At 39.8% G+C, this 17,367-nt stretch overlaps 1 protein-coding gene across 4 annotated transcripts; it reads left to right on the plus strand.

Moving 5' to 3' along the window:
• Nucleotides 1-1,719: 1,719 nt before the first annotated feature.
• IFNAR2 (interferon alpha and beta receptor subunit 2) lies at nt 1,720-16,405 on the plus strand. Of its 4 annotated transcripts, none has more exons than XM_040577129.1 (10): nt 1,875-2,034; nt 2,622-2,781; nt 4,369-4,465; nt 7,614-7,661; nt 7,985-8,114; nt 8,292-8,455; nt 10,656-10,828; nt 12,113-12,275; nt 12,713-12,831; nt 15,592-16,405. In XM_040577129.1, the coding sequence occupies exons 3-10, from the start codon at nt 4,423-4,425 to the stop codon at nt 16,270-16,272; spliced, it is 1,521 nt and encodes a 506-aa protein (XP_040433063.1). In that variant the 5' UTR covers nt 1,875-2,034; nt 2,622-2,781; nt 4,369-4,422; the 3' UTR covers nt 16,273-16,405. The 4 variants fall into 4 exon arrangements, with proteins under 4 accessions (XP_040433071.1, XP_040433063.1, XP_040433081.1 ...); XM_040577147.1 differs by lacking the exon at nt 1,875-2,034 and adding an exon at nt 2,342-2,483; XM_040577137.1 differs by having other exon boundaries at nt 1,720-2,034; nt 2,622-4,465.
• Nucleotides 16,406-17,367: the final 962 nt, after the last annotated feature.

Genomic DNA, 17,367 nt, shown 5'->3' on the forward strand with positions numbered 1-17,367 from the left:
GAGAACTGCAAAGACGGCAGAAAATTAGAAAGAGGGTTCACTAAGTACAATGCTGAAAAAGCATTTAAGAAAAAAGGTCACAGGCAAATCATGGTGTTTTTGTGTTTGTTTTTTTTTAAGAAAAAAACTGTGGTAGAAATAAGTGAAACAAGAACAGAATAAAAATTAAAAAGTTTAAAAGATCTTTATGTTTGGCAATCCAAGAGGTGAGTGGACCACATAAAGATGTTATTATGATTCAGATCATCCTTCCAATTTTCTTTCCAGATTCTGCTTCCATGTAAACATCCTGTCCTTTAAAAGCTTAGTTTGGAACTAGAATTTTTCAACTTTGAATAGTTGGGCATTGCCAAGAACCCTTCAGAACCAGAAATCAAGAAAGAAGTAACGGTGCCACATACACAACTTGCCCCATGAGACAAACGCATGCACAGACATACCGTGAATTCAGCCTTTTTTGAAATTTTATTCAGAGCTCTGCATCTCAGATCTCAGTGTTATTGCTTCACGCAGTAAAACAAGGAAGAACTGTCTTGACTAATTTTAAGCTGTCTGTGGGTTAAAGCGGCATAGGTGTTAGTGTTGGGGAAAACCAAATGGATGTTTTAATGCTTCTTAGGTGACGGGTCATAAAATATAGATAAGCATTATCAAATGTATTTACATTATCAAATTTATCTATACTAAGATATTTAGGGAGTATACCGAGCAGTCAAATAAATCCTTGAAAGGGACCCCTGTGAGAGAACAGGTACAACCTGACCTTTGATAAGAACCTGAAAATGCTGAAATGAGTTGAACCAGAACCAAGGAGCGGAGAGAGCATGCGTCAAGTGAGAAAGGTGAAAAGTTTAACAGAGAGGAAGACTCCTTACTTCATCTGGACGACCACCTGGACGACCACCAGAGAGCACCACGCATGTGCAAATGGGAGGAGAGCTAATTGGACTGGAATGTGAGGCTGATGTTGCAACCTGTAATGAATATGTATACCTTACGTAATATTGAATGTATAAATAATGATCGGGATGTAACAGGACTGGAAGCCAGATTTGGGCACCTGCCCCGGCTTCCAGCGCTGGATAAAGCACCTTCATATAATCGCTTGGTGGTTATGTGGTTGCTACGCTAACATAGGTATCCAGCCAGAAAGCTTGTAGAAGCCTTGTAGAAGACTGAAAGGTGGTTATGGTAAATCTCAGGTTTGCTTTGCCTAGTGTAGCTTAAAGTACAGCGTGACCCCACATCAGCCACCAAGCAACACCCCAAATTACATGTCTCCACCAGCAAAGACCCAGAGCTCAGCAGCCCGGGGGGTTTAGTTGGCGATGCTGGAGGTGTGGAGGGACATGGCTGCTAACTGGCACTGGTTTCTTACCCCTCTCAGGCAAGTACCAAGATTTTTTAGTGAATAACTTGATGAGGGCTGTATTTAATGCCATCTCACTTCAGTTTTAGCTATCAGAAAATACTGGTGCAGAGGACACCGCATCCACTGAGGCAAATATTTATGAAGCGCTTGGCAGCAGCAGCGCTCCCCTTGTGCACTGAGGTCACGAGCGAGAAAGGAAACCAGCAGGAGCCTTTGCGGCTCTCCGTGAAGGTTTACTTCACGATTTAAAACACTAATAATCAAAAAGCCGGATTAAACATTCATAAATAGAAACCGAAACAAGCCGAGCCCTTAAGTGCCCGGAAAGCAGTGCCTGAGGCCGCCCAGGGGAACGGACGGGGGTGGCGGAGCGGGACACAACCCCCGGCACCGAGCCGAACAGGGTCGAGCCGAGCCAGGCATGACCCCCAGTTAGCCCAACAGCCATAATGGCCGCCACCCCTGGTCCGTTATTCCGGCCGGGAGGGGGCGTGGCCAGCCGCGAGGGGGCGTGTCCAGGTGCTCGCCCAGCGGCCGGGCTGACGCCGCCATTTCGTGATCCGCTCTCGCCGAGCCGGCCCGGGGGCGGTGGGGAGCCCGCGGGGATGGCGCCCGCTGCCGGGTCCGGCCGGGGGGGCGCCCGCCTCCCTCAGCGAGCGGAGGTAATGTCGCCCGCCGCGTGGGCGGTGGGGCCGCTCCGTTACGGATAAATGGGGAGGGTCCCCGGCGGCACAGCCTGGGGGTGCGCGGTAGGCAGCGTGCTGCGGGGGTAGGAGGTCGTGAAGGGAAAGGCAGGGCGGCAGGCTGAGTGAGGGGGCTGCTCGCCCGTAGCCTCCGGTTTCCTCGTCGGGAGCAGCAGGAGGGGCGCTTGAGGGCCGCATGTCCCACGCTGGGTCCTCGGGGGAGCTGTGGGGCACCCCGGGGGTGCAGATGGTGGGCTCCTGATCGCCGGGTCCTGGTTTCTGAGGTTAAATGGCTTTCTGCCTCACATGGATTCTGTAACGAAATCAATTCCTGCATCTTGCTGCCTGTGGAGGTTTAGCACATTCCTCTGCAGGCTTCTCTGTGTGAAGCATCTCCTAGGTGTCTGTTTCTCTCAATATTCAAATGAGTAAATTTCTATAAATAAACACGCCATCTGCCTGTTTCAAAGAATAGGGTGTGTTTTCTGCTTCATCAGTGTGAAGGTTTTCTGAAATACAAATCAGTGACTTTCAATTTTATTTTTATTTTTTTTCCTAATTGGAAGCATCTGACTCAAAACCACCTGGCTTGAACTCAAGCTAAAGACAAGCTGCAGATGAGGTGGAGGTGTGAAGCTGAGTGTTGAAAGTGCTGGAGGCTTCAGGCAGCATGCAGGAGTACCTAGCTGAGTTATCATGTTGGTAGTCTAAGAGCTGGCTGATGAGGTGAGTGGGGGCTGGACTCACAGGTATTTCCATGGCTTCTCTCCAAGGGCTGTTGAGGCTCAGAAGTGGAAGAGTAAGAAGAGCGAATGAGAGTCCTGGCAGGAATGGTTTTCCCCTTAAATTTCCACTGTCACTGATAAACTTGTAGAGGACATGTAGATTTAGATGACTGTACAAACTCAAAGAGAAACATGTTTGGTCACATTTACCTTACGTATTCTAAGGTGCCGAACTGCAGAATATGTAAGAAATATCAAAAATCAGATCCTGCAGGTGTAAGTGTTCTTTAAAATGCCTGTGAAAGTACCACTGTCTTCTGTATGACTTCTGGATGAAGCTGGTTACCTTGTTGAAAGTAGAAAGTTGGTTTTTTTTGTACTTGTGTAATTTGTAAACTTGATCTGAATGTCAAATTATTTTGTTCTGTGCCATTCACTAGTGTCAAAGCTAAATGGACTTGATAGATATTGGTGACTTAATCACTTTCCAGCTTGCTATTATAAGTGCTGAACTTTACTTAAAGATTGTGTAACTAGTAAGTCATATCTTCTTTTGCTTCATTCTTGATTTTGGTTGGAAAGGGGAAAACAAGCATTTTTTTATCTCCGAAATATTCTTCATGCTTTAATGAATTAAAAAAAAATGAAATGAAAAAGAACGCTCTCTTCATCTGTGGAAGAGTTTATTACTTTGCAATTATGATTATCAGTTGCACAGATACAGGTTCTTAACACTTATTCGGTGACTTCCTCTAGTCATGCTAAAGCTTTGAGCAGAGAAGAGTTACATCTCAGATAAATCAGATACATTTAAAATACTGTGTTGAGTTTGACCACAATATGGTTTGTCACAATTTTTAATTTTAAGCTGTCTCTTTTGCAGAGAAGATCAGTTTAAAAAAAAACAGTTTAAATTCAAAAACAATCTATTGTATTAAACTTAGAGAAGAAGGTTCTTTCCAAAGACTTATACCTTTTCTCAGCTATCTGTAGATTCACAGTCGTACCTTAGTACTTTGCCTGTAAATAAAAACCAAGTCCTGCAAATATGAATATGATGAGGGTAGTAGAGTAAAATAACAACACCTAGAATAGGCAATATTTTAATAGATCTTATGTATTAAAAACTCTAACAAAACTTAATAACTTCCTTATAATTAATCATTGTATCTTTTTTTTTTTCTAACCTGCCTATCTACATTCTTTCTGGAAACATTTTTTTCAACAGTGATGAGTTCTTGTAATATTTCAAATAAAGGCAAGTGATCTTTATTTTAACTGTTTTTATAAGTTGGAATCAGTGGCTTAGAATTTTCTAATATTATCTTCATGCAAAATCAATACTAATAGTCATACAGCGCTTTAGGTATTTATTTGAAGCAGAGCGCTTTCAGCAAGGGATTGGGGGTGGATGTACTATTGTCATAAAATTGTCTGTTTTGAGCATCATACCCCAGGATGATAGTAGCAACTGTGCGAATGCATCTCCCCCAATGCACTGAAGAGGTTAAAATAATTATCTGTACGTATATCTCATTTTATGTACAATATGATTTGCTGAATGTGATTGTTTTTAATGTATTTGCAGGTATGGAAGCAAAATGTTTATTTTACAATCAGTAGGCTATATTTCTTAATCACTATGGAAACACTGATGGGTGGACCACTACGTGTTTACCCATTTGGTAAGTTGCTTGTATTTTTACATTGTAGGAGAGAGAGTTCTGGTGATTTTTCACTACCAGTCCTTCCAAGTCACTGAATTAAGATACCATAAAGTTATTATAAAGCTCTCCCTATAATAATTCACAGAATCAAGATTGTAGGGTATTATATTCTATATATTCCATTCTAAAAATAAACCATATTTCTCCATTAAAAAAAATACTTTGAAACAGTATGCTCTAAAAATCCAGTGAACTCTTAGCTGGATACTTTGTCATTTCTTGTCCTAACTTTTTTCAGGACTCTTCAGTTTCTGGGTTAGTAAACACTGCAAACATAGCTTGTTGGCTGGACTCTAATTGTAGTGGGAAACTGCTCTGATAGAATCATTTAATTCTGTGAACAGGACAAAATGATGATGAAGATTTCCTCTTCATTTTACCTTTGTTTCTGCAGTCTTAAGTTTACTGCAGTTATTTGGCATAACATATTTTTTCCTGTTTGTATCTCTTATGCCAGAGACTAACAAATTGGAGAGTTTGGTAATAGTGCTTGTTGAAACAAAGTTGCTGAAGCAATTTGAACTCTAGATGAACTAGATTTGAGAGGGGAAAGGTATTTAAAAATACAGAGAAAGAAGAAAACTATCTGTGTCAACAGGAATTCCTTCAGCAAGACACCTGACACACATGAGGTGGCTAGGGTAAGAAAGGATCTCAAAAGATTGCATCTACTAGTCCAAAGAGCTTGCTATATGGAACTGTGTCATTACTAGAGTCTGTACACTGACGCTGTTTGATATAGCAGAAGTGTCATCAATGTGCTACAGACGGTGTGATTACAAATCTAAGCTCGGGTTCAGGTGAAGAATAATAACCATTAAGGTATTGCTTTGTAATTCATACCCATTGGTTATTTTTTATACGTAGGTGATCTCTTGCTATATGGCAAGAAAGCAATGGTTCTAGTTTTAATGGCACTTCTCTAAGGGGGTATTTATTATTCAGTAATGATGTAGAAGATCATGTGCAAAATAAGACATACAAGAGATGTTTGTGGTTTGTATAGTAAAATGAAGCTAGAGAGAGAAGTCTTCTCTCTTCTGGGAATATATATTTGCTGCATGTGCAACTTTGGTGAGTTGCTTAATCTCTTTGCATCTAATTTCAGAACGGATATAGAGAGCATATTTTAATACTTGCAAGATAAGATGTTACGGCAGTAGTAATTAACACAGTTCAACAGAGGTAGTAGGCTAGTGGTGTTTTGGGTATTGTCATATTGTTGGATAGGGGCTTAGGTGTCAAAACAAACAAGAGATCATGTTGAAGAATTCAAGGGAAAAATGCTGAAGTAATTTTGCAGATATTTCCAGGGAGTTTCTCTAAAGCATGGGGAAAAAGTATGGTTGTTTGAAATTTAACTGATGATTTCTTGGACACAGCGTATGAGTGAGCATCTCATCCTAAGAGGATAGGCCCAGAAATGCCTTTAAAATTAAAACAGGAAGGCAGAAGACAGGTAAAGTATCTTGAAAAAGAGTTAGAAGGGTCAGAACAATCATTTCAAGAATGTCTCCAAGTGCCATGCTGAAAAGATACAAAAGATGCAAGACTGGGTTGGTCTGTGGATATAGCTAGAATCTGCATGCGAGGACAGTCCCTTACAGAGGTTATATGAGAAGATGTGGAGATCTCTAGAATGCCGGGGTTTGCAAGAAGGTTCAAGAGGTTGCTCAGACAGTAGGCCTGGCTGACAGGTTGAATGCAGTTTTAACCGTGTTGTGTGAGAGAAGTAAAAGTGCTGCAGTATCTGTTGGTTTTTTTTTTTTTTTGTCTTTTCTTTTCCAGGCAGAGAACAGAATGGTGTAGAAAGAGCTAGAAACACCCACAGGGTAACGTTACAGAAACAGGACACAAACTTCAGTTTGGGAAGGTGTCATGGTTTTGGCTGGGATAGAGTTAAGTTTCTTCGAAGAGATTTGTATGAGGCTTTGGTTTGGATTTTTGATGACGGTAGTGGTGATAACACAGTCATGTTTTAGTTGCTGCAGAGCTTACACAGGGCCAAGGACTTATCTGCTTCTTATGCCGCCCTGCCAGCAACCAGGCTGGGGGTGCACCAGGAGCTGGGGGGGGACACAGCCAGGACAGCTGGCCCAGACTGCCCAGAGGGATGTCCCATACCACAGGCATCAGGCTCAGCAATAAAACTGGGGGAAAGAAGGAGGAAGGGGGGCACATTTGGAGTGATGGCCTTTGTCTTCCCAAGAAACCATTAGGCGCGATGAGCACCACTTTCCTGGAGGTGGGTGAATGTCTGCGTGCCGATGGGAAGTAGTGAATGAATTCCCTGTTTCACTTTGCTTTTTTGTGCAGCTTTTGCTTTACCTAGTAAACTCATGTTATCTCAATCCATGAGTTCTCACACTTTTACCTTTCTGATTCTCTCTCCCATCTCACCTGGAGAGAGTGAGTGAGCGGCTGGACGGTACTGAGCTGCCTGCCGGGGTTAAACCAAAACAGAAGGAGGGGCAACTGGAAGTTAGTTAGGAAGTTAGGAGTTAGATGACTGAAAACAGTGCATTATATACCAGCACTACAACACTGAGGATTCCCCACATTCAGCAAAGAAGGACGTATGTCCTTCATTACTGAAGATGATTCAGTAATGTTCTTCAAGTAGCTATCTTATTCCAGTAAAGTTGTAAGATTCTTGTCCTGACGTAACGTGGTATTTGCTAGACAGGGTAAGCTACCTAAAATATAGTCAGGATCCTCTAAGACAGCGTGTGGTAAGAACATCTTAAATAGGTTTATTTGAACTGAGTCTTGAACCTCTTTTGGCAGGGATCAATGTGAGCCTGAACCACAGGGTAGCTATCAAAGAATAAGCTCCTAGGAGCCTTGAGTTGATGACACCGGTTGGAGAAAGGGGCATCCTGTACTCTGGGGGAAGGAGGAAATTGTAGGGGAAAGCAGGAAGAGGAAGATGTGAAGGAGAGAACCCAGAAACATACAAAGTTGAGTCAAGGGACTGCATGAACACTTCAGCTGAGGGAATGCTTAGAATTGTCTCTGACTGTTGTGGATTAATATTGCCAATAGGAAGCTAATAATCAGATATTGTAGACATGCAAATTCACTAATATGTGGTTTCATTTTCCAGTGTACATCATCTGTATTCTGTGTGCAGCTTGTTGCAGCAGCTTGCCTGGTAAGAAGTTTCTATTGTCTTCCAAACGCTTTTCCTAATACAGTTCGGGAGACTGACATATTCTTACCAGGCATCATTTTGCAATTTTATGCTTCTTGAAGAAAGAACTTCTTAGAACTAAAATATGGGAGGACAGTCCTTTGCATTGTGTCTTCTGTTGTGCTGAACTCTATTCTGTTCTATGGTTGCTTTATTTGGGGGCTAATATTGGTTTTCTCTAATCAGGTTTATTGATTAGAATTGTTGCAATCTCAAATTTGTTTGGCATTCATATTGATGATATTAATGGGTTGTTGTTTTTCTTTTTTCCCTTCCTTTTCTAGAAAGGTTTCCAGAAGGGCCACCTTTCAACCTAAAAATGGAATCTTGCAACTTCCAGCATGTTTTGTCCTGGCAGGCAGGAACTGACCCAAATGTGACAGCATACTATCGTGTACTGTACACTGACCGCAGGCAAGTCTCACTTCATATAAGACACAAATTTTTCTTTTAATGTTTAGGAGTTCAAAATACTCTGCATGACTATTTTCTTCCTTGCCTGTTTTTCCACTCCACAAAGATGTTTTCTTATACTGGAGGATACAAATAGATTATTTTAGATTTTTAATTACTATATATTTTGATTTACAGGGACTGGATGATTGCACAAAACTGTTCATATATTGAACAACTCTCCTGTAACCTAACAGAGGATTTAAAAAATGCATCTTTTCAGTATTCTGTATTTGTTCGGAGCTTTGTAGGAACTGAAGTATTCAATTCTTCTGCACTTCATTTTGTGCCAATTACTGACAGTAAGTGCTCTGCATTTGTTCATTTTAGTTTTTATTCCTAGTTCTGTATAAATGATGCTCAGCTAGCTTTGCAGTACGGCATTACAAACTAACTTGGTTGGCAGTTTTATTTCTTACGTAAGAGAACGTGAGTTTGTATATAATCTATTACGTATCAGTTACAAAGCATAGAATATAGAGGTAGCTTTCTAAAATTTGGGGCTATGCTAGTTCTGATAAATAGACAAGATGCTGGTTTTGAAATGAAATATGTAAACACAGAAAACAGAATCATGTTGTGCATTCACAAGCATGAAGTAAAAATCACTAAGTGCATAAGATGCATAATTTTGTCTTCAGATAGCGTTAAGAACTGAAGAAATACCACATCTACGCTAGGTGTGGGGGAAGAGAGATTTACCTGTTGTTTCATCAACTTACTCTTTTCCTTTTCCTTGCTTCTGAAAGAAAATGCTTAGCAGTGACATCTAATGCCAGCGGCAGCATCGCCCTTAGCTGTGCTTAGTATTTCATTTGGAACTAACAGAGACTTAGGGGCTTCTTTGAAAGCTCGATAATTAAAGTGATGCTGAGACAGAAGTTACTGACAATATATGGTTTTTTGTAACTAAGAATAACTGAAGGATTTGAGAACATTCCTCAGAGACAGAGGTCCTTAGTGTTTCAGCAGTTAGGTTAATAAAGAGAAGGATCAGAAGATGCATTGACCACTACTTAATGCAATGGTAGGCTTCTTCAGTCCTGGGGGGGGGGGGGGGACAAAGAAAAGAAAACAACGTAACAGCCTGCGCTGACTGTGAGCTGAAGCAAGAGCAAACTACCAAGTGCGCTGATTGATTGTCTATCGTTGGCAGTTGTAAATTGAAACTGGATGTTTTGCTAGTAGTTCTCTGGTTCAAACTATAAGCAATTGAGTGAAGTCATTTTTTCATGGTGTAGGACTTGGACGAAGCCTTTAGTCTTCACACTGTAGTGCCTCCTTTTACAATACTTGGGCAGGAAAGAAACAGTATTCTGAGATGTTTCCCTGCTGGATACAGTTGATGCAGTTGATGTTTACTGTCAAATAGCTCTAGTGGAATCTCACTTCTGTTGACGGTTGGATTTGAGCAAAGGCCCAGATGCTTAATATAAGAAAGAGCCAAGAGAACAACCACATTTAACTAGAACCAAATTTAAGTTAATATTTATTTCTAATTTAAACCAAATGATGGGAAAGGAATAAGTTTGTAACTTGACTGAAATGTGCTCTCCTGTGCGGGGGTGGGTAAAAGCTTGCATTTGTTCTAAGTATTAAACTTTTTTTTCCCTACCCCGTTCCATTCTTTCAGGAACAGAAATTGTTGGCAAAAGTGTATTGCTTTTCTGAATTTTGCAAATGCTAGCAATTTAGTCTCCACATTGAGCAAAATGTACATGCTTCTGGGCAAAACAAAACTGAAATCCAAACTATCTTTTTTTTTTCCCCCATGTTGTATTGTGCACAAATTGAGTCTTAAAGAGTGTTGAGAAGTGGTGTGAGAACAAACTTACTTCTTTCCTGTGTTGGAGGAAAGAAGGTGTTAGAGGAACTTCCATACTGAATCAAATCTAGTCTTGTTGGATGTCTAGTTTTGGAGGGGAGACACTCAGTGTACACATCTCTTCAAACGTGCGTTCTGAGGAACAAAATTTAGGAGGTTACTTTGAACTCAAAGGCAGTCTTACAGAATGCAGTCATTTCAACTGTTGTCAGTAGAATGCTCAGCTTCCAAGTGTTGAACCCGTAGCCTTCCTTGCGACTGGTATAAGTATGTGCAGGGCCACACACCACCAAATTTCTACAGGGATTCCTTCCTTCCAGTGACTAAAAAATGATGAGCAAGAAAGCAGTCAGCTTTTCCTAAACATTAACCTCAGCTTTCCTCTCAAATAGATAAAAAGTGTATTTCCCTGTGGAGCTGAAGCCAAGTGTCACCTTTCTTTCTCTGTCACCTTTCTTCTTCCCTCCCCTACTAATGGCTGCTGGTTGTTTTTATAGTCTAGCCATGTGGTCAAGCTATCTTTTCCCACAAAACTTAAATGTTGCAAGGCCTTGTGGATCTTACAACAGTGACATAATCTGGAATCTGATTTGCCAGCTATGTATTCAGCACCAAAATAGAATTGGTATTGAGTACATACTGTATACTTCTTCAATTTTTTTATTTTTTTTTAATAGCATTCCTGGGACCACCAGAAGTTAATATCAGTTCTTGTCTAAACTGCATAAATGTCACCGTAAAGTTGCCAACCTCTCACTTAAGAAATAATGAAAAGCCGGTGTCTTTAATTGATATATATGAAGAGATTGATTATTATATAACACTGAAAACACTTGATGGAGAGCATAAGGTAAAGAACTTTTATTTCTGTATTTCTTGTCTAAAGCACAAATAGAAAGCATAAAATGGCTCTAGTGGTCAGCAGATTTACAGAAGTAAATGTATGAATAGAAGATACTTAGAAGAAAATAAAATCATGACTTCCTTTTACTGCAGACAAGCAGGCATAGAAGAGGAGTGTTAGTTGTTCTGTATCCTTACTTGAAATAAAGCATGGGGCACTGGCTCAAGTGATTATTCTCTGTGAAGCCAAGGGGAAAAGACTTCAGCAGAAACTACCAGCAGTTGCTGTAGTTTCCTGTGCACAGCTGATCAGGAAATGCGTTCAGCAAGCAGTTCAGTAGTTCTCTGACAAACTGGAAAAGTGTATCTAGTTAATTTCTGAAACTACCTGTTCTGGGTCTGTTTTTATTTATTTTATTGTATGCTGCAATAGAGAGGTAGATAGGCATGATTAGAACTTAAAATGAGCTTCACAAAAACAGAGAAATAAAATAATAGGAGCTCATTCAGTAAGGACCAAAGCAAGGTATATCACTTAGGAATAATTGCATAATAAGTAGGATGTTAACGGCTACACAGGCAGCAGTTTTGCCAGAAAGGATGAGAGCATTCTGGATTATTACAAGCTAAACATGACTCATGTTGCTGAGGGGGAGGAAGAGGGGGAAAAAAAAGGCATATTTCTCACCTACCCAGTACTTGGAAAGCACACCTACCTAGCTCCAGTTCAGAAAAGACATGGGCCAGGATCTAGAGGAAGAGTGGCAGGATCCGGAAAGGAAGAGTGAGGACTGTGGGAACGAACCTGAGCCGTGACTCATGAGGAAATGCTGGAATAGTAGGGGATTGCTTAGATGGCTTAGTGTAAACAAGCGAAGTACAGTTAGAGGCCACAGTCTCTGTGTGCATTTACTGGAGAAACAGAGGAAACAGCACATCCACTGTGGCTGTGACCAAAAACAGTGAAGTGAAATTGGCAGTTGTGCAGTCCTTTGGTGAAGCATCAAGACAGACATTAATACTGAGGCTGGCAAAGCACTGGAATAAGTTGCCCAACTGGAGTGCGTACTCCATGCATTGGAAGTTTTTTAGGCAATGAAGTAGGCATCTTAGTATCAACTAGAACTAGAGATGAAGTGATTGTCTAGATAAAATGCTGAGTTACTGTATCAGTGTTTCCAGTTTCACATGCTACAGCAGTTTATCTCTGAAATAGCCAGGTTTTATTGGTGGCTTGGGTTCTCTTTTTAGGCAAATAGTTAACTTTCTAAAACATTGTCTTTCATGGTAGAGGCCACGTGAGAGAACCACTAAAGAAACTTTTAGTAGTGTCATTGGAGAATTGTATCCAAATACAAACTACTGTGTGTCTGTTATCGTCTCCGCATCTATGAATAAACGTTCCATCCCATCAGCCTGGAAATGTGCAACTGCAGACTCTGTAGCTCGACAAGGTAACTGTGTTATAGTGCAGGAACGGATTGTCCGTCTTGATTGTGCTAGTGTTTTCTTTTTATGTAGGAAGATTTACAAGTTAATTCTCAAAATAGGAAGGGAGAAAGTACCTCCCAAGTGATAAACATTATGGGGATTCGTAAGGGAAATAAAAAACCCATCCACTTTGGGGCTACAAATTTACTGTTGACCCTGTGAACCATGCAAATCTGCACCAATAACATAAATAGATATCAAAGATGGTGTAACTTCTTTTTTAATTCCTGAATCTAACTTGAGATTTGGTCTCATTTTGACCTTGGACCAGATAATCTGTAGAGGTCCCTTCTATCCAAAATTATTCTGATATTCTAAGTAGCTGTTCTGAATGTGAAATATGAAATGTGATCATTGATAACTTCATTCATGATTGCTTGTTTGTTTTTTTCACTTGCAGGTTATTACAGCATTTCATTTGCAGGTGCTGTATGTTTTTCACTGGTGTTAGGTATTGTCCTGAAGTGTATGCATGTGGGAGGCTATATTCTTCAAAAAAAGTCACTTCCTCGTACCTTGGTATGTAATTTTCATACTTAACCTTCCTGGTTGGGAGCAGGAAGCTTACCATATAAAATTTCTATTTATGTACATTAGGTACAAGTTATGTAAGTGCTTAGAATGTTTTTATTTGCAGCTTGATTGTGTCAAAGATAATCTACAGGCTAATAAATCTCATCCATTCTGTGGAACAAATATTCGGTCTCTTTTTGAAAACCATTTGTTTCTGCTTCAGAGACAAGTTGGAGGGGACAGGCAGCATTGAAGGGGAGAGATGCGCACACAGTAACCTTAAATGAACTCTTGCTGGTTCACAGAAGCAGGCTAGGTTCTACAGTGGAGCACCCAGCATAGGACAATTTACCCCTTGCCCTTTGAAAATTACCTAATACACGTAAATCCTTCCTGCAGAAGACACTTCTTCCACTATATCTGGGCCAGGGCAATAACTCCAGAACAAAAAACCTACTCCAGTTTTCAGGTAAAATGCGCAGGGATGAAAAATGTTATTCACCAAGAAATATGCTTTGAAAACTTATCTATTGCTCCTTTTGTAAAGCAGTTTCTGGTGCATTTTGCCTGTGTTACTTCACTCTGTAGCATCGTACTCTCTAGGAACAAATCCAATTCGCCCTATAATTGAATCAATCTTTTATTACTCCAATAAGTAGACAACTCCCTGAAGACTTCAGGATTGTTTAGCCAACTCCCTGGATGCTGAATGTGTTTAAAGGCATTTGAGAGATTCTACAACTGAAAAAAAAATATAATTATTAAATTTGCCTTCAAGGTTTTCTCCTTATCACATTTCCTTAGGAAACCAAGCTGAAAAGACAAAAAGTAACTTTAAGTCCCAGTCTATTTGGGCACATTGTGCCTGTGATGGTACATTAAAATGGTCTAGAGCTGGGGGGTTTTGTCTCATTTTTCCCAAAAGATGAAACAGTTATTTAAGCCTTCTCTGGAGAAGAGTCATGGTTACTGCTCTAAAACACTTTTTTTAAAGCTGCTCTTCATGGTTATTGTCCGCAAAAGGAGGCAAGGAGAACCTATGAGAAATGCTAAAAGTAGAAGTTAAGCAGCCTGGTAAGACAGACAAATCTGGGCAGCTGTTGAAAATATGCTTTGAGGAAGCAGTCTTGAAGCATGTTGTTTCTCAAGAAAACTGAGTCTGAGTTGTGACATCAGTGGTAGCTTCTCAATCACAGGAGACATGCTCTTTACTAAAATCAGATATATCTTGTGGGTCACCAGCTTTCAAGTGCACATGTATCTAGCATCATAGATTGGGATACAGTCATCTGCAGATACGTCACTGCCAGAAAAGTATCCTACTTGTTAGTTCCAGATTTTGGGACCACTTCTTTGGGTAGGTTCATGTCTGTCTAACTTCTGCAGTCTGAGTAATGATTTATTACTGTATCCTGTTATAAACAGGAATTAGTGTCTGTTGAGGAATGTTTGATAGTGGAAAACTTACTGGGGGGAAAAAAAAGGATATTTATATTTGAGTTCTCTGTCAGAATCTGTAGTTGGCATAGATTCTTAGAGCTTACCTCTTGTGATCAGGCTGTCATAATCTACCCAAATAAAGGAATTGGATGTAAACAACAACAACAAAAAGGAAAACTGTTTAGCTCTTGAAGAAAACTTACTCAGGGAGGAAGGCTGGGCAAACACAAAGCAAACAGTAGCTGCATCACCTTCCAAAAGCTAAGCTATTCTCAGTTGGGTAATAGTGATTGACAAAAGTCTATGATTAAGGCAGAGGTAATGAAAGTAACGGAGAAAGAAAGGAAATGGTAATATATCAGTCACAGTTCCCCTATTTTGAATAAAATGATCTTTCTTTGACTTTTTCTGTGAGCGGGGCCATATTTTAGTGCTTGAAGAAGCCAGGCTATAGTCAGCTGTTTTTTTCAATTTTAATAGAGAAGAGATTGAACTGTTACTAAATTTCAAGCAAAAATAATGAGATTACTGGGACTTTTTTTTTGCTTTTCTTATGGTCTTTTATTTCTTTTGCATTTAGTTCAGAGTTCAATGGGGTATTTTCAGCATATTTTTTCATTTTTCCACAAGCATATCCAGAGCTGATTAGCATCAACTTTCTCTAAGAGTTTTTTTTCTTCAAGTTTATGACCTTTGCTGTCATTACTTTCATCTCCAAAGACTTGTTGTACATGACTTTACCAAGTAGTGTCTGAGGATAATTGTTCATGTTGAATGTTTTTCCCCAATACTTAGAGCATTCAGTAATCCTCAAAAGTACAGATAAAACTGAGAAAATGGTAAATGGTACTTAAGGCGTTACAGAGGACATTTATTCAAATGGTAAATTTCTAAAGGACATTAAAATTGATCCTCTGTGTAAGGCTTCTCTTCTGCATTGTAATTGGAAGAGCTAATAGAGGGTTGCAAGACTCAGCTCAGGTTCAAAATATATTTCTAAAATGAGCTTTCAGTCTTAGAAAGATATTTCAAAAATTAGTGTCAGTTAAAAAATGTTGTAATTCTGCATGGTAGTAGTGTCATTTTTTTTGCGGTTGTCCAATCACGTGTGCCTTGATTTGTAGTGAAGGCTGTCAAATTACAGGAATGCTGAAGAGGGAGGGGTCCTAGCTGCACTAAACTCTGCAGAAAAAGCTGAAAATGTGTCACAGAAAGAATAATTTGTTTGATAAGTTCATGGATAGGGGTATTTTTCACTTTTCTGTGCGCGCAGATTTGGCTGACCTTTTGTCTTTTTTTTTTTCCTAATTCTTTTTGCTCTTTTAGGTTTTTATTGGGAGGACACTTGCCTATTCACCTTATACATATGAAACTGAAAAAATACAATCTGTAGAGATCATTTATAAAGAGGTTAAAAAAAAGGCGGTGGAATCTAGTGTCAGTGATGAAGGTGACAGCGATGACAGTGATGACCTAAGTAATCATGACTACACAAGGCGTGATATCGTAAGAAGAGCACCTCATTCCTCTGACACGACAGGTGTATTTGTGCGGTGCTCTACAAGTAGCACATGTGATGATGGTAGCAGCCAGGCAAGTGAACATCCAGATGATGACCCAGAAGTTTTTGAAGAGAATGAGATGGACATTGAAAAAGATGAAGACCCAGGCTGCAAGTTACTTCAGCCTTTCCCTGAGGAGAATTGTACCTATTCTTCTAGGTCAACGAACAGTGCTTGCTTTACCATAAACTTGAAAACTGTGCTTCTGGGAATCTCTAAAGAGACCATGGACAGTTCTGCAGCTCTTCTGTCTTCCCAGGATGACACAGTTGACTGGCAACATAGACATGCTTTTGAATCACAACTCCCTGATGATACAGAAAGTGTGCAGAAACCACACAGTCTTAACAACTCTCAAGAATGGAAAGATTCATCTAGTTCTTCCAATGAAAGTGATTCATCAGATTCAGATATGGACCCAAAAACTGAATACCTAAGAAGATGAATCTGAGAACCACTATTGTTTTATAACATACAAATAGATACTGTCCAGCTTTGCTCTTTCTAGACTGAACATACAGATCTGATCTCTTTTCTTTTTTTTAACATTCTGAAAATATATGCCTAAATACTGAAAATATACAGGACTCATTTTTAACAAATATTTCTGTGATCTCTCGGTGTGGTTCAGGTGGTATCAAAAACAATTTGGATGTAGCAGAAAAAGGGAGTAGTTATTTCATTTCGCAATTTGCTAGTGAATTATACCTTTTAGCTGTAGCATGGTAAATATCTTCTATAAACTCAAGCGAGGAGTTAGTTTATAGCACAGGGAGATGTGAATGGCTGGTCTCTTAATCAAACCCCCTTTGGTGGTTTGTGTTCTTTTTTGTTTTGTTTTGTTTTGAAAGGACTCTGCTACTATTCCTTACCTGTGTTGATGTTGGGTTACTCTGAAGCCTGTTCTGCTGGATGGATTGCAGACATCAGGGTAGTGCTATGTTCCAGTCAGTAAACTGATTTCCGAATTTGTGCAGAGAAGGCTGATAAATGAAATCATGGAGGTGCAGGGAGAGGAGGTAAGAATACTCGGTAGCTTGCAAAAGAGTTCTTGTTATTGTGATTCAGGGCATTAAATGTGTCTGTCTCTTTTATACCTTTGTGTAATTGAATACTATACTTTTTAAAAATATTTTTATGATGTTTAAAGGTTACTCGACAGTAAAGTTATTTTAAACACTTCATAAAAACAAATTTTTTCATAAACCTGTCTATGAATTTTTACTGTTTGTTTTGTTTTTGTGGTTTTTTTTAGCCTTTGAAAAGCTATGTGAGTTAGCCTGTTTACTCCTTGTGGGGGAAGGGTTTTAGGTATCTTGTAGCCAGACAAACAACTCTTTGCCTTCATTTGATCCACATATATACTACTATTCTGCCTACTAGCATAGCAGTTCCTGGCTGATATGGCTGGCAGGCATTCCTTTGGTCAAGATAGCTGAGAGTAACTTCTAAGATGTTGTAGTACATTCTGCTGTGCTCCTTTTAAGAGCTAGTAGATGCAAATGTGTGGCAGACTGGATCTTGATTAGTTAAGTATTTG

The sequence above is a fragment of the Cygnus olor genome, chromosome 1 (genome assembly GCF_009769625.2).
Source record: "Cygnus olor isolate bCygOlo1 chromosome 1, bCygOlo1.pri.v2, whole genome shotgun sequence".
In the NCBI taxonomy this organism is placed as follows: domain Eukaryota; kingdom Metazoa; phylum Chordata; class Aves; order Anseriformes; family Anatidae; genus Cygnus; species Cygnus olor.

Bases quoted from the DNA above. Each gene is read 5' to 3' on its own strand.
- IFNAR2 (XM_040577137.1), top strand. From the start codon at position 4,357: ATGTATTTGCAGGTATGGAAGCAAAATGTTTATTTTACAATCAGTAGG. The intron at 7,662-7,984 runs GTAAGAAGTTTC...TTCCTTTTCTAG, and splicing joins TTGTTGCAGCAGCTTGCCTG to AAAGGTTTCCAGAAGGGCCA. The intron at 12,832-15,591 runs GTATGTAATTTT...TTGCTCTTTTAG, and splicing joins AGTCACTTCCTCGTACCTTG to GTTTTTATTGGGAGGACACT.